Source organism: Taudactylus pleione, unplaced genomic scaffold (assembly GCF_031769625.1).
Source record: "Taudactylus pleione unplaced genomic scaffold, aTauple2 ptg000398l, whole genome shotgun sequence".
Taxonomy (NCBI): Eukaryota; Metazoa; Chordata; class Amphibia; order Anura; family Myobatrachidae; genus Taudactylus; species Taudactylus pleione.
This window is the reverse complement of record NW_028284800.1, coordinates 284,654-300,204: the sequence shown is the minus strand read 5'-3', so window position 1 is coordinate 300,204 and position 15,551 is coordinate 284,654. Positions and strand designations below refer to the sequence as shown.

The 15,551-nt window shown below is 45.4% G+C and overlaps 1 protein-coding gene across 2 annotated transcripts in view; it reads left to right on the top strand.

The window, feature by feature from the left end:
- Nucleotides 1–15,551, top strand: part of PLCD1 (phospholipase C delta 1) — a 158,920-nt gene that overhangs the window by 121,256 nt on the left and 22,113 nt on the right. For both annotated transcript variants that reach the window (XM_088446420.1, XM_088446419.1), the window contains exons 4-6: nucleotides 10,945–11,074; nucleotides 11,922–12,150; nucleotides 12,805–13,006. In XM_088446420.1, the coding sequence (XP_088302546.1) occupies nucleotides 10,945–11,074; nucleotides 11,922–12,150; nucleotides 12,805–13,006 (561 nt within the window). The remainder of the gene's footprint in view (nucleotides 1–10,944; nucleotides 11,075–11,921; nucleotides 12,151–12,804; nucleotides 13,007–15,551) is intronic.

Here is a 15,551-nt window from a genome sequence, read left to right as displayed (position 1 = left end):
ATCTGGGTACCTTTACTAATTTTCTCCATTTGGAGATATGCTATATAATCCGCATTGAGATTTCTATAACCATCATATTTCTTTTAGGTGACATTGTGGAAACATATTACAAAGGATACTTTATGGTTACAGTTATTCCTATTTGTGCATCTTCCTGTCGTATATAAATGTGAAATAATCTTTTTCCTTCCACCACTCATGAAACTAATATCATTGTATGAAGTTCGGGACAGTTCTGTTATATAACAGCCAGCACTATAGCTTGAGACTATGTTTATATGCGTGTCACATATGCCTCTGACAATTACTGTAATACACTGATGATATTTCAGGTTTCTACATCAGGGTCCATAGGGTATCCAGAGGATACCTTGGTATAGGTGATGATGTCAGGTATCGGGCACCATAGAGTTAAGTTTTCAGCCTCCCAGGATGCACTAGGGTCCCCCTCCTATACCCCGCCCCCGAGCCAAGGCATCTCAGTTTCGTTTTGTGCCCGGCCGGAGTCGGATGCACCTGTTTAGAGGGGGGCTAAGATTAGCCCCTGAAGTTTTCTTCACAAGCAGCTGTGGCTGCTCATCTGGATGTACAGCATGGACAGTCAGTGCTGATGTCCATGCTGTCTTCCCTACACCCCCGCCGGTACCAGATGCTTACCAGCATCCCTGCCGGGGATGCTGGTAAGCATCTGGGGTCACAGCTAGCGGTGACCCCAGATGTTGGGACCATGGCTGGATTCAAGGGGGCAGCAGGTAAGCAGCAGGGTCCCGCGGTGGGTCCCTGCTGAAACATGTTCCAGAGTCCCCAGGCAGGGGGCTCCCTGGGGACTGGCAGCAGCGTGGAGCCAGGTAACTAACCTGCGCTTCCACTACCCCCCTGGGACAGCGGACCGCGGCTGAGCGGAAGCACTGCGGCATCCCAGGGGTTAATTGCATGCCAGGGGAGCGCGCCTTCCCTGTAACACAGCCGGCGCCTCCCCCGCTGCACACAGCCCTCTCTGCTCTGCTGACTGGCCCTGTGGCAGCGCTCCTCCCCCAGGCCGGCCTCCTCTCTGCTCCTCGATGGCCATCTTTGCTGGAAGCATGGTGAGCGCTGCTGGACGCTGATGATCGGTGGCATCGTGGTCTGGGTTCCCCGTGTCGAAGCTGGATTATTGGCTTAGACAAGATCAGTTTAAAATTGAATCGCAGCGACACCATCTTGCAACTGGCCGCAAGACACCATTTTGCGAAGTGGCCGCCTAGGCGCCATTTTGGATGGATTCACATTTTAGTACATGTGGCGATGGTGCCATTAGCGTCATGCGAATGCATCTGTGACCATCATCATATGTTGCGGTGATTCACTAAAAGCCTATTTCGTTACTTTACGTATTATAAGGGATATATTCCAGAAATGGCTTTACAGTATTGCATTAAGCAAGTGGCCAGGTGACAACTGGCTTGTGTAGATAAGCTTCCTGCATAGTGTTTGCCCACTACGGGTGGTCTGGCTAGAATAAATAAGCAGGCTTCCTGCAATGACATGATTTTGGGGGCTGGAGTGTCACCTTGGGTCTGTCTCTTGTAGTTGGGATATTTTGCATTTTCACACAAGAGACCGACAGATGTATCTTTCCTTTGAACACAGGAAAGGTGGGAGGGCCTGTTGACAGGACATGTAGAACTATCTAGAAAATGTTAGAGACAAATGCACTCATCTTCATACACACATTAAATATGACTTTATATCAAACCCCAAATACTCACACATTTCATATTCACACATAAGGTTCAATAAGCATCAAAATGTATGATTTAAGTTGGTTAAGTTAGTTTAAATGCTGAGAAATAAAGGTATTTGATAACTAAGGTATTATACATGATAAGCAAGTTGTGTTTGGTTTTGTTCTGATGCGTACGCTTTTTACAGCATTCTGGTGTTATCGGTGGAGAGATCGCATCATACAAACTCAAGTTATGGATCGCAGAACTTACAAGCACCAAAATGTTTAAATGTTACAGAGGGCGTTACTAGAAAGATTCCCCTGTTAGAGGCAGGGAGAGTCTATTTGAACCAGCCTGTTAAATGTGCTGTAACATATGCTTCTCCTCTGGGAACCAATGACATCAGCAAGAAACTTCCCCATTGTCCTATTTTAGTCTGGGGGGGATAAATATGTGTGCCCGGATACTGGTTTTTTAGTCCATGCTGAATGCTGTATGAACTGAAGGTCTCTTACTGATGCCTATCTCCGTGTCCAGAGGCGCAGCGTATGTATACTGTACTTGGGTCTGTATTATTTCCTTTTACGCCTAAATTGTGTATGTATCAATTGCGTGTAACTGACTGAACTTTTACCTGAATAATACTTGTGCTTTGGAACCACAGATTCCACTCCTGTCTTTATTTGCGGTCAGACTGCGTACGCAAATTGGCGTTATTCTTAGAGGTTTATAGGAAGGATTTTAGAAAGGTATAGGCAGGGGTATATAGAGGTTCATTTTAAAATCAACACCAGGCATACCTCTCCTCCGTTGGTTCAGGTCTGTGTATGCAGCGCTGTGTCCTACCAGGCTCTGTGTCTGTGTAGTTGAGGATCAGCGCTGATAGTGCAGGAATTGATTTTTTTGCATTGTATGTGACTTCTGCTAGCGACTGCTGCCTGTACTTTCACTTTCTACTGTCAGCCATTTCACTGTCCCTGTTCTTCTTCTGCTAAAGCCCTTGCGGTGCGGTGATTGCAGGGTGGTTCTCCCACTATACTAACAAGTATCAGTGAGAGGGGTCACATACTTACCATCATGTCTGAGAGTGACTTCCCTCTCCAGTTTATGTGTACTACGTGCAAGGTATAGCGGAGGGGGAGGGTAGCGCGGAGGGGCTGTGATGTCGACAGTGTTATTTATTGGCGAGGCCCATTACTGTCACGGCTTCGGTACAGGAACCGCCCTGGGCTTGTTTCGCCAAAGCGCTTACAACCCTAGTGGGCCAGTTAGCTCCGCAGCCTGCGTTTTCACAGATGAGATTGTCCCAGCAGTCAGAGGTGTCGTCACCCATGCAGGGTTTCCCGAGACAATTGATGGTACCCCACAGTCTCCCTATTTCTCCTCCCCAGGTCTCTCAGGAGCCTGCGTGGGTTAATTCTCTGACAAGTTCTGTACAGCATTTGTCGGACGCGTTACAAGGGGAGTCTGTGTTGCGGCCACATAAGCGGCCGTTGGCATCTTTGTCAGCTCCTTATGAGGATGACTACAGGACGTCTGATGATGGGGAGATTCTGGATCTTTCTGACCAAGAACCTCTCCGTACTAAATAGTCGGACGCTAAGTCAAAGGTTTATATTCCTGGACTTATTCGGGCTGTCCGCACAGCTTTAGTGATTGAGGATGAAGATCCTCCGGTGTCCAAGTCTAAATATGCCTTTTTTAAGGATATTAAGGGTGACGCCACTGTGTTTCCTCTTTCGGGTCAGTTAGTAGACCATTTAGAGGAGGCGTGGAAACACCCCGGTAAACTGTATCAGCCTCAGAGACGCTTGGCGGTGGCTTTTCCGTTTGCGGACAATTATTTTTCCAAGTGGGAATCCCCTCCACAGGTGGATTCTCATGTGACACGCCTGGTCCGAAGTACCACTTTCCCATGCCCTCCATGTCCTCCTTGAAGGATGCTATGGATCGTAAGGTGGAGATCTGTATAAAAAAGTCCGTTTACTCCCTCACGGGGGGGGGGGGCAGCCAGGCCGGCTATGGCCATTTGTTGGGTAGCCAGAGCTATGGAGCGCTGGGCGGACATTTTGGAGGCGTCTTTGGACTCCGACTGTTCGGCTGAACAGACTGAGTTGGTAGGCAATCTCCGGAACTCTGCCACTTACATCAATGAGGCGGCCTTGGATATCAGTACCCTGACTTCTCGGATTTCTTCAGCAGCTGTGGCTGCTCGTCGCACCTTATGGTTGCGATCTTGGAAGGCGGACGCTGATTCCAAGAAGGGCTTAGAAGCTTTGCCTTTTAATGGAGAAGTCCTATTTAGTCCGGATCTGGACAAAATTGTAGCCACGCTGGCGGCAGCCAAATCTGCCTGTCTCCCGTCTGCTGTAGTTCCTTCCAGTTCAGATATGTCGTCCTTTCGGCCTTACAGGGCCCAGGGTAGGCCTAAAGCACAGTCTTTTCCCCGACAGGCTGGCCCCAAGAAATCGGCCAAGCCCCGGAAACAGGCCTGGAGTACCAGGCGTCCGGCCCCTAAGTCGGATGACAAGCCTGCGGCCTGACGGTCCGGGCCTCCCTTTGGGGGATCCCAGAGTAGGAGGCCGCCTGCTGCAGTTCGCCCAGTGTTGCTCGGTGACTACGACAGACAATTGGGTTTACGAGGTGGTTTCTCACGGGTATGCCCTCTCCTTTCGGCACAGGCCCCCATCCCGATTCTTCACCACAGGTCTTCCATCAGACCGGGACAAAGCCACGGAACTGCGGAAGGTTTTGCACACTATGCTCCAGGCTGGAGTTATAGTGCCTGTTCCATTCTCCCAGAGGGTCCAGGGTTTCTATTCCAATCTGTTTTTGGTGCAGAAACCCAATGGGTCGTACCATCCGATCCTCAACCTCAAAGCACTCAAAAAGTCCTTGCGGGTGCCGAGGTTTCGGATGGAGACCCTACGGTCCATCATTCTGGCGCTGGAACCTGGGGATTACATGGTGTCGTTGGACATACAGGATGCTTACCTGCATGTCCCTATTCTTTTACGCCATCAACAGTTCCTCAGGTTTGCAATCCGCAACGTTCACTACCTGTTCCGGGCGTTACCTTTTGGCCTGGCGACAGCACCACGTGTTTTCACCAAGGTTATGGCGGTCATGGGGGCTTCCCTGCGGCTGCAGTGAGTCTGCATGTTGCCATACCTAGACGACCTTCTGTTGGTAGCAGGATCTCCAGAGCTCCTTCTACACCATTTGGATCTGACAATTGCGGTACTGCAACGGTACGGCTGGTTAATAAACTGGCAGAAGTCCACCCTGGTCCCGTCTCAGAGGATTCTACACCTCGGAGCCTTATTGGACTCCAGACAGCAAAGGATCTTTGTGACGGGGGAAAAGATCTCTGCCTTGCAGTTGAGGGTGTGCTGTTGTCTGCAGAGTCGCCGTGTGTCTCTGCACTCGGCGATGAGGTTACTGGGCTCCATGGTGTCAGTATTCGACATTGTGGAATATGCCCAGTTTCACTCCAGACCTCTACAGCAGTTGATCCTGTCCAAATGGAATGGACTGCCTCAGAGTCTAAAGTCCCAGACGATGGTGCTCACTCCGGAGGTTCGCCTGTCCCTAGCCTGGTGGTTGCAGACGACCCATCTCAACAAGGGTCGTTCATTCTGGGTGGTGAATTGGGTCCTATTGACAACGGAGCTGGGGAGCAGTCACGGGTCCACACTTGTTCCAGGGCAGGTGGACTCAGGCGGAAACAGAGCTTCCAATAAACATCTTGGAGCTCCGCGCAGTTTTCAATGCTCTCCGGCAGGCACATCGGGTTCTCCAAGGTCACCCCGTGCAGGTCCAGTCGGACAACGCCACCACCGTGGCCTACATAAATCGGCAAGGAGGAATCCCAAGTCGGGCGGCTCTCGTAGAGGTGTCCCGAATCCTGGTTTGGGCGGAGCGCAATCTCCCGGCCATATCAGCAGTATTCATCCCGGGAGTCCTAAACTGGGAGGCGGACTTTCTCAGTCGCCAGGACGTTCATCTGGGGGAATGGTCTCTGCACCAGGACGTCTCTCAACTTCTGGTGGACAGGTGGGGTCTTCCAGAGATCGACCTCATGGCGTCACGGCATAACAACAAGTTGCCGGTGTACGGGTCTCGCACAAGAGACGAAAAGGCGTCTCTGGTGGATGCTCTGTCCGTCCAGTGGATGTTCCGGTTTGCTTATCTATTTCCTCCGTTTTCCCTTCTTCCACGGGTAATCCGGAAATTCAAACAGGAAGGAGGGACGCTTCTGTTGATAGCTCGCGCATGGCCCCGGCATCACTGGTTCTCAGACCTCCAGGGGCTGTCCGTGGACATTCCTCTGCGGTTGCCGTTACGACTGGACCTACTGTCACAGGGTCCTTGTCTTCACCTGGATCTGACTCGGCTGTCTTTGACGGCGTGGCTGTTGAGACGGCCATGTTAAGGTCCAGGGGGTTTTCCAGCTCTGTAGTGCAGACTATGCTAAGGGCTCGGAAACCATCTTCTGCGAGGATATACCATCGTGTGTGGCATACGCTCTTCCAGTGGTGTCGACCGAGAGGTTATGCTCCTCGGGAGTTCTGTCTGTCTAGAGTGTTAGCTTTCCTACAGGCGGGACTGGACCTTGGGCTTCGCCTTGCGTCTCTGAAGGTGCAGGTGTCTGCCCTGTCCGTCTGGATCCATGGTAGGATTGCTGCAATCCCTGATGTGCGCACCTTTATGCAAGGTGTTCTCCGAATTCAGCCACCTTTTGTTCCACCTGTGGCACCTTGGGATTTAGCTGTGGTCCTGAGGGCTCTCCAGGGACCGCCGTTTGAAACACTGGGCTCAGTGGACCTTAAATGGCTGACAGCTAAAACAATTTTCCTTCTGGCAATTGCTTCGGCCAGATGTGTTTCTGACTTAGGGGCTCTCTCTTGTAGACCCTCTTTTCTGATTTTTCAGAGGAACAGGGCGGTGCTGCGCACTCGTCCCAGATTCCTTCCCAAAGTTGTTTCGAGTTTCCACATCAACGAGGAAATAGTTGTGCCGGCTTTCAACTCACCTGACCTTTCAGTGGGTGAGGCCACTTTGGACGTGGTGCGGGCCTTAAGGATTTATGTTGACCGCACTTCTTCGTTTAGGAAGTCGGACGCCTTGTTTGTCCTTTATGGCTTCCGTAAAAAGGGTTGGCCTGCTTCAAAGCAGACTTTGGCAGGTTGGATTCGTATGGCAATTTCTGAAGCTTATCTTCATGAAGGCCTTCCGGTTCCATCCTCTGTGAGGGCTCATTCCACTAGGTCTGTGGGTCCTTCGTGGGAAGCTCGACGTGGTGCCTCTGCAGTCCAGATCTGCAAGGCTGTCACGTGGTCCTCTGTCCATACCTTTGTGAGGTATTACGCGTTTGACATCTTTGCCTCTCAGGATGCTTCCTTCGGGCGGCGGATTCTCCTTTCAGCACAGGAGCGTCCCCACCCTTAAAGGATACTGCTTTGGGACATCCCCAAGGTATCCTGTGGATACCCTATGGACCCTGATGTAGAAAATATGAGATATGGTAAGAACTTACCCTTGTTATCTCTATTTCTACGAAGTCCATAGGGTTCCACAGGACTCCCGCCCTGTCGCACCTGTGCTGCAGATGGGCTTTACTCTGGTCACCGGTTTTTCCGTCTCCCTCTGGTGAGAATGTGATTCTTGTGTGTGTCCAGATCTTTTTTCTCTCTCTTCCTTCTCCTCCTCCAGCCTATGGCTTGGTACGTAACTGAGATGCCTTGGCTCGGGGGTGGGATATAGGAGGGGGACCCTAGTGCATCCTGGGAGGCTGAAAACTTAACTCTATGATGCCCGATGCCTGACGTCATCACCTATACCCCAAGGTATCCTGTGGAACCCTATGGACTTCGTAGAAATAGAGATAACAAAGGTAAGTTCTTACCATATCTCATATTTTCTTCCACTCCAGTGTTGAGCAATGCTGACTCTTTAATACGACTGTATTATTATTGTGCTAAAATACTCCGTTATTGTTAAAATATCATATGCAAGAAACACAACTGTGGGGAATACACGGCAACACTGTTGCTGTTTGTATGATCAAAACCAATTTGGTTTTCACATACGTTACTTATATTATATTGTTTATAAGCATCCAAAAAATTATTTTCTAGAAATTTGCCGATTGTCACTCACTTTTCACTGAGAAAGGAAATCCTTTCTGTGATAAGACTCATTTATAATGGTGAATAATGTACTGATACAAAAGTAGCGTATTTCACATCTTTCTCTTCCAATTTATAGAGGAGTCTGCATACTCACTTATGCAATGTGTGTTATAAGATTATTTTTTGTGTAATTTTTGTATTATCCTTGTATATATTAATCCTTGGATTATCTTAAATCCCACATATTTTATAGGCTTTAGAATAAAGGTTATGTTTTAACTTTAACTCAGAAACCTATGCCACCTTATAAGAGTGCCCCCAACAACGAGCCTTCTTTTCTCTTTCAATACTTACCTGACTTTCTGACTCAGGGGAGCACCACCAACCCACTATACATACACAATATATGGTGTCTAATAATACCTCAAGTATGTTTTGACAACGCAAACATCCCTACTGTAGTTAGTGATAATAACTTAGGGATGTAACGATTCCATGCTTATCCTGTGCAAGCTCCAAACTTTTAGGGGAATTCAATATGGAGCGAAAACTCAGTTTTTTGCGTTAATATCGCACCTATGACGTCATTATCGCAGGTTTTAGTTTTACACTGTATTCAATTTCAAAGACTTTGCGCAGGTTCGAAAAGTCTTTGAAAAAAAAACGTGGATAACTTTTCACCACTGAATAGTTGGCGAAAAAAGTGCAGAACTGGGATTTAGGGGTTCAGGCTTAAAAAAAATAGCCTGCACCCCTGGGAATGACATTTTAAAAAGAACTGTATTAAAAAAAAAATGTAAAAAAAAAAATAGGGACACCCCAAAAAATTTATTTAAAAATTGGGGTGAAAAAATAAAATGGGAAAAAAGTGTTTAAAAATAGGGGAATAGGTTCAGGGCTATTCTGTAAGTATGCGGCAGGTGTATTCTAGAATAGGCTATTAGCGGCAGGTGCATAGTTGCAGAATTTTTAAAAACTTATTTTAGGGACATAAAAATATGCTAGTACCCATTTTCATGTATCCCAAATTTGATGGGACCACTTAAAAAAACAAAAAAAATAACCTGTGCTCTTCTGCAACACTTCTTCAATGTCGGGAAAAAATGTCGGGAAAAACACACCTGCTGCGGCTATTTAAATCCCCGATTTTCATTTGCAGGCTAAAACGGGGGTACCCATAGTGATCCCCCATGTTTTTAAAACTTTAGGGGGGTCCTACAATTTTTTCCAGGAAAATTTCGTAGTTTAATCGCAAATCCCATATATAATGTGTGTTATAAGTTTATTGTTTGTGTAATATTTGTATTACTCCTTGGATTATCTTAAATCCCACATTTGATAGGTTTTGCTTTATGTTCTCAGCAATTGCTGACTTGGCTTAATTTATTCTGAGGTTCTGCCTAATTCATCCCCAATACTCTTAGTGCAATATCATCAGCAGACAAACTGTATACCCAGGATTTCGTATGTGTGTCAATGCCAATATAATTATTCTGAATTGTGACATTACAGACTCTGTTTTTTTGTATGTATTTGTGTCTGCTGCCTCTACTCCCTTTGGTGTATTATGTTAACTACTATCCTGTAGACTTTTAAAGTACACGTTTGTCTTTAATTATAGGACCTAGTAGAGTTAGGGCGTTGGCCTCAGGATAAAAATATGTAGCGAAGTTGTCTCCTACTAGAGATCTTGTAATCACTGGTTGGCATGGACCAGTGTGGTGAAGACGGCCACTGACAACTCGTATTTAACAATCTGGCTTTATATTTGGCATGCTAAAATTTAGCACATATCTTCCAAAGAAAGGTTAAGGTTTTTAATGAAACTAGAATTTGTACAAATAAAGGGCATGTTTACTATCTGTGCATAAGTAGGACTTGAATGATTAACCATTTGGGAGACGTGCCTACAGGAAACATTTTGTATACATACTAATTAAAAGTGAGTTACAAGCAAAGCTTAACAAAAAATAACTTTGAGTGCAATTAAATAACATGTGTTAATTAAGATAATGTCACTGACCTGCGCTCATCCCTATCCAACTGGTCCCCTGTTGTGTTTTTATGTCCTGCCCAGGGCTGGAATTAACGGTGCTGTCAAGGCCCCATACACCCAATGACTTGGATGGGAAGGGGCAATAAGTGGGGAGTTCAATATTGGAGCGAAAAGTCCGTGCTGGACTTTTCGCTCCACATCGGAGGTTTTACGGGGATAAAGTATGGGGCGCGCACCCGCTTTATCCCCGTTTTTCAATTGAAAGCTGCGAAAACGGGAACCGGCGGAAAGGTAAGTATCGGGAAAAATTTGGGAATTTTCGGGAAAGCATCCAGGGACCCCCCTAATGATGTCCTGACATGGGGAAACATGAGTACCCCCGTTTTGGCCTGCGGAAGGTAAGTATGGTTTTTAAATAGCTGCGGCAGGTGTTTTTTTTCAGACAGGGAAGCAGGGGTGAAGAAGAGCACTTAGGTTTTTTTTTTTTTTTTTTTTTACAAAAAAACAACTAGGTGCATCAAATTTGGGGTACATGAAAATGGGTGCAAGCCTATTTTTAAGTCTCTAAGGTGCATTTTTAAAATTCTTTAAAATGCACCTGCCGCTTCCACCCGCATTCTTTAAAACACCTGCCGCATACTTGGGAACCCCTCCAGAATTTATTTTTAGTTTTAAACTTGTTCTCCATATTTTTATTTTTTTTTAACCCCACAATGGAACAAATTTTTTTGGGGTGTCCCGTTTTTTTTTTTTACATTGATCATTTTAAGCCTGCACCCCCAAACCCCAATTCTGCACTTTTTTTCGCCTGCTAAAGGCTGGCGAAAATTATCCCCGTTTTTTTTACATTGACTTTTCGCACCGGCTAAAAGTCAATGTAATTGAATACGGGGATAATGATAATAGGCGAAAATGACGTCATCGGCGATAATTTATCACTGATAACCGGTTTTCGCCTCAAATTGAATATGGCCCTAAGTCAATGACAGAGGCATCTTGCTCATCCTTAGCTGATTTATTGTTGGCCTCTGTAAATCCTATTTCTGTAGTACTGTATGTGCAACTTGACAATGTAACTATAAACCGTTTTCCTGAACAAAGTTATTAGCTGGATCCACACGTGTCTACGGAAAGCCGACAAAAACAAGGACAACAAGATGAGCCTTAAAGAGCTGAAGAGCTTCTTACAGGATGTAAATATCGAGACAGACGATAACTATGCAAAACATATATTCCAGGTAATTGCTCCAAACAATTGTGTATTAACTAGGTTACTGTTGGTATACCTAATGATTTCTGCTATAATAAGAAGTGAGGTCTGTCGTTTTAAATTTAATTACAAGCACATTTTTGTGGGTTTACAGGATTCGATGGTGATTACAGTTGGAATGTTGCAGTGTGATTGGTGGCTTACAGGCACGGTTGATGGGTTACAATTGGTGCGTTACAGGTGCATTTGTTATGGTATAGATATGCTTGGTGGATTACATTTGGTTAGTTACGGTATGGTTACACGAGCGTTTGGGTTACAGTTGGTGAATTAGGCAAGGTTACAAGTAGGGTTTGTTGACTACAGACACGTTTGGTGGGTTACAGTTGGTATGTTACATGTGCATTTGGTGGATTAAAATGGGTGAATTAGGTAAGGTTACAGGCATGGTTGGTGGGTTATAGGTGCGTTTGGTATGTTGAAGGCATGCTTTGTGAATTACGGTAAGCTTAAAGGCAGGGTGGGTTGGTTGGTTAGAGGCACGTTTGGTGGGTTACAGGTGTGTTTGGTGAATTAGGTAAGGTTACAGTTGTGTTTTTTGGTATGTTGTAGGCATGCTTGCCTGGTGGGCTAAAGTTTGGTTGTAGTAAGTTACAGGCAGGGTTGGTTGGTTACAGGCGCGTTTGGCGGGTTGCAGTTGGTATGTTACAGGTCTGGTTGGTGGGTTTGCAATTCTTCTTTTCGGGGAAGGTGTGGAGATTCATGTAATTTCTCTATACTTCTAAACTGTTTGAGTCAAATAAATGCATACAAATATCAGAAACCTGTTATTAAATTGATATTCTTAGTTTTTAAAGGACATGTTTCATTTCCAGAAATGTGACAAATCGAAAACTGGTGCCCTGGAGGATGACGAGATAGAGGAGTTTTACCAGATCCTGACAATGCGAGAAGAAATAGATGTCATATTTTCTACATACAAGGACAGTGAATATCTCATGTCTGCTGCTAGCTTGCAGAAGTTCCTGAAGAGTGAGCAGATGGAGGAGGTCAGCTTGCAGCAGGCACAGTCCCTGATAGAGAAGTATGAGCCGAGTGAAGCAGGTGAGCCAGCTGTTGGAACGATGGTGTCACTGAAAACTTGCTACACAATGCACAGATCAGTGAATGCTAAGTGTGACGGTCACTGCTTTTGGCAGCGTAGTGTCCAGTTTTTAAATGACAAAATCTTTTGGTTGTACACTTTCTTTTCTATTCATATTGCCACAGGCGATCGCTACAAATTTGCATTTTTAATGAGGTTGGAAAATCCTGCCTACAAGACTGCATTAGTCAGGACTGGTCGGTTATCTATAACCAGTAGCCGTGCTGGCCTGAACATTAATAGCCTTAGGCAAAGCACAGAAAATTACCAACCTGATATTAGGACAATCTAGTTCAAGCCTCCTCTATAATACTATTACATATTTATATTAAATATATCCCTGTCTTAGCACACTGATTTATTGTTGGCCTCTGTAAATCCTGTGAGAGCCGTATTGCTTGCCTGTAAAAGCACCCGTGCAAATGTCCTGGAGTAGGAATGGGCAGATCACGCTGGCACTGCCCACAGAGGGAAACCTCTGCTTATTAGTAGAAATAACCTGATCCTTTCTGTTTTTCTGACTATTTACAGAAAATACAGTAAAAAATTAGATGATAAACAAAAATCTTGATTTTAAGGTGCCCCTATAATGTATAATATATTCTGTGTTACAGCTAAGAAGCAGCAGTCAATGACTAAGGATGGGTTCCTCATCTACCTGCTGTCTGATGATGGGAATGCATTTAACCCAGCCCACAGTAAGATTTACCAGGACATGAAGCAGCCACTGAATCATTACTTCATCTCCTCCTCACACAACACTTACCTGATGGAAGACCAGCTGAAGGGACCAAGCAGTACTGAGGCCTATATAAGGTAACCTGACCCAAACTCCTTTTATCACCCAGCCTCACGTCACTATCAGCACATGGCACAGCATACCATGAATGTAGAAAAAGGGTGTAAGTTGCAACTACCAATCAATATATATATCTTCCAAACTGGCAGCTCCAAACAAGCAGGATCTGGTACCTGCTAAATGAACAGAAATTGGAAAAATGTGTTGGAGCGCTTGTTTGTGAATAAAACACAAATGATACTATAAGATATGTTTAATTAACAGATCAATAAAAATAGTACAATAAAATATCAATTCTTTAAAATAAAACTTTCTAGTTCTTTATGTCAATACAAGGTATTATCTTCCCGTGCATTGGAAAAGTGCAAAGATTTATGTCTTTGAAACTGTCAGTGTGAGTGGTCCACGTAAGAGGAGGAAGTCCTTTTACTCCCAGGTAGAAGTCAACAAATATATTTTTTGCTGTGCAAATGTAATAAAGTTTGCTTATGGAAATGAAATGGTTACCATTGCAGGGAGCCATATATTGTTCAGGCACAACTCCTGTCACACACTTACCCCAGACACTGTCTCTCATGTAATCTATGGGGTGTAGCACTCCACTGTCCGACAGCAGGAGCGCAATCTCTGCGTGTGTCTCGGTCCTCAGTTGCCGGTGACCTATACACAGGTGCTTGTGTGGTCTGTGAACAATATCACTCTACCGCTTGTCAGCGGGAGCACGAGCTCCAAGTGCTCAGATCGCCGGCCACCTGTCGGTCTGAGCGGCCAAACTTGGGGAGAGGATGGTATGGTCACGGGAGACTCACTGCCGGGGAGGAGTTTGAATAGTGAACAAAGTCCCGTAGGTAGACTTTTAAATGCGTCAAACTTGTAAGTGGTCGGCAACAGTATGTCCAATGTGCAGGCAGTCTGACAGAGCTTTTGCCGAGTATCTCTTGATGCGTTTCTCCGAGTTTAAGGGTCCCTGTTTCTTCAGAAGGTGGTGTATATGTCACCAGTAACTGAGGACTGAGACGATTAACCATCAACACACACAGAGTTTGCGCTCCTGCTGTCGGGCGGTGGAGTGCTACACCCCATAGATTACACGAGAGGCAGTGTCTGGGGTAAGTGTGTGAATTATACAGGCATTGTACCTCAACAATATATGGCTCCCTTCAATGGTAACTATTTCATTTCTATAAACAAACTTTATTACATTTGCACAGCGAAAGATATATTTGTTAACTTCTACCTGGGAGTAAAAGGACTTCCTTCTCTTATCTAATGGGTGCACGTACATGACTGGCTGAACGTTATCATGGTATGGGGCATCTTTCCCGAACTGCACCATTTTGGGGACATAGATACGTGCTATAAATCGTAGATACGAGGATCACAAGCCCTGACTACTTCACGTTGACCCAAACCATATTGACCGAAGGACATCTTTACCTGCGGCTGACTTTTATAACTTGGCTGAATGGGAAGTTACTTGGACATGATCTCCATGCTCGTACCACACGGTGCTTCACAGCCGGTTTAGATAACCAAAGAAGGGTGATTTTTATATTTCTAAAAACACTTTGTTTTATTGCATATTCATGTAACGTCAACTTATTTCCCATAAACATCACAAAATATTGAGTCAAGCCAATGCTTTGGGGATGCAGTAGATGAGGTTGCTCATATATCACTCCCATAGGATAGACAAAGTGGCTGGAAAGCAGAGTAAGAGGGTTGGGATACAAACTATAGGCATAGAAGGTATGGGACAGTAGACTGCAACAAACAATACTAAGAAAACCTTATGTTTGTAACTAGCAACACGGGCATGATTCAGTTGTACGCAGTTGTGCGATTATCCATAAACTGCACTTGTGTCCCGGGAAACAGTGTGATCGACTTTAGTAGACTTTAGAGCGTTTTTGGGAGGTAACCGGGAGTAGCAGTGAAGAAGCACGCGGGGTGTGTCACAGCCGGCATCTGCGGCCCCATACACAGTGATACTGGCTGTGCTGTCTCAGTTCCCGCGGTCATTCTGCGTAGCTATAGGGTTATTCAGATCTGCGATAATGAAATTATCTGCGACCCTTGATGCGTCTCTGTAAGCAGATGCTTGGATTTCCAAAGCCGAATTCCTTGGCGTCTGCAACATTTGCATTTTTCTGCACAGCAGCTGCGTACGGGATCGGAGCTGCGATGGTATTAGCGTACATCTCTAAATTAGTCCCACATTACCTTTAAATCTGGGACTTCTGATTGGAACCTGAAATGATGTTAGAGGTGATCTTTCATTCCATACTTTATTGGGTGACGTCTATGTTCTCCCATGTCCACATGGGTTCCTTGATGGCATTATAGAAATACAGCATTGGTTCCCAAACTTTCTTCATTCATGGCACCCTAGAGTATCAACATTTTATTCACTGCACTCCTAGGCTAAAAGCTTCATATACAGAAATTAAAAAATATATTAAATTAATATAATTTGTGCTTACCTGTCATCCTTAGGCTCAGTTATGTGGGGATGGACAGGATTGTCATTCTGTTTGTACACATTTTAATGATCGGAAGCCT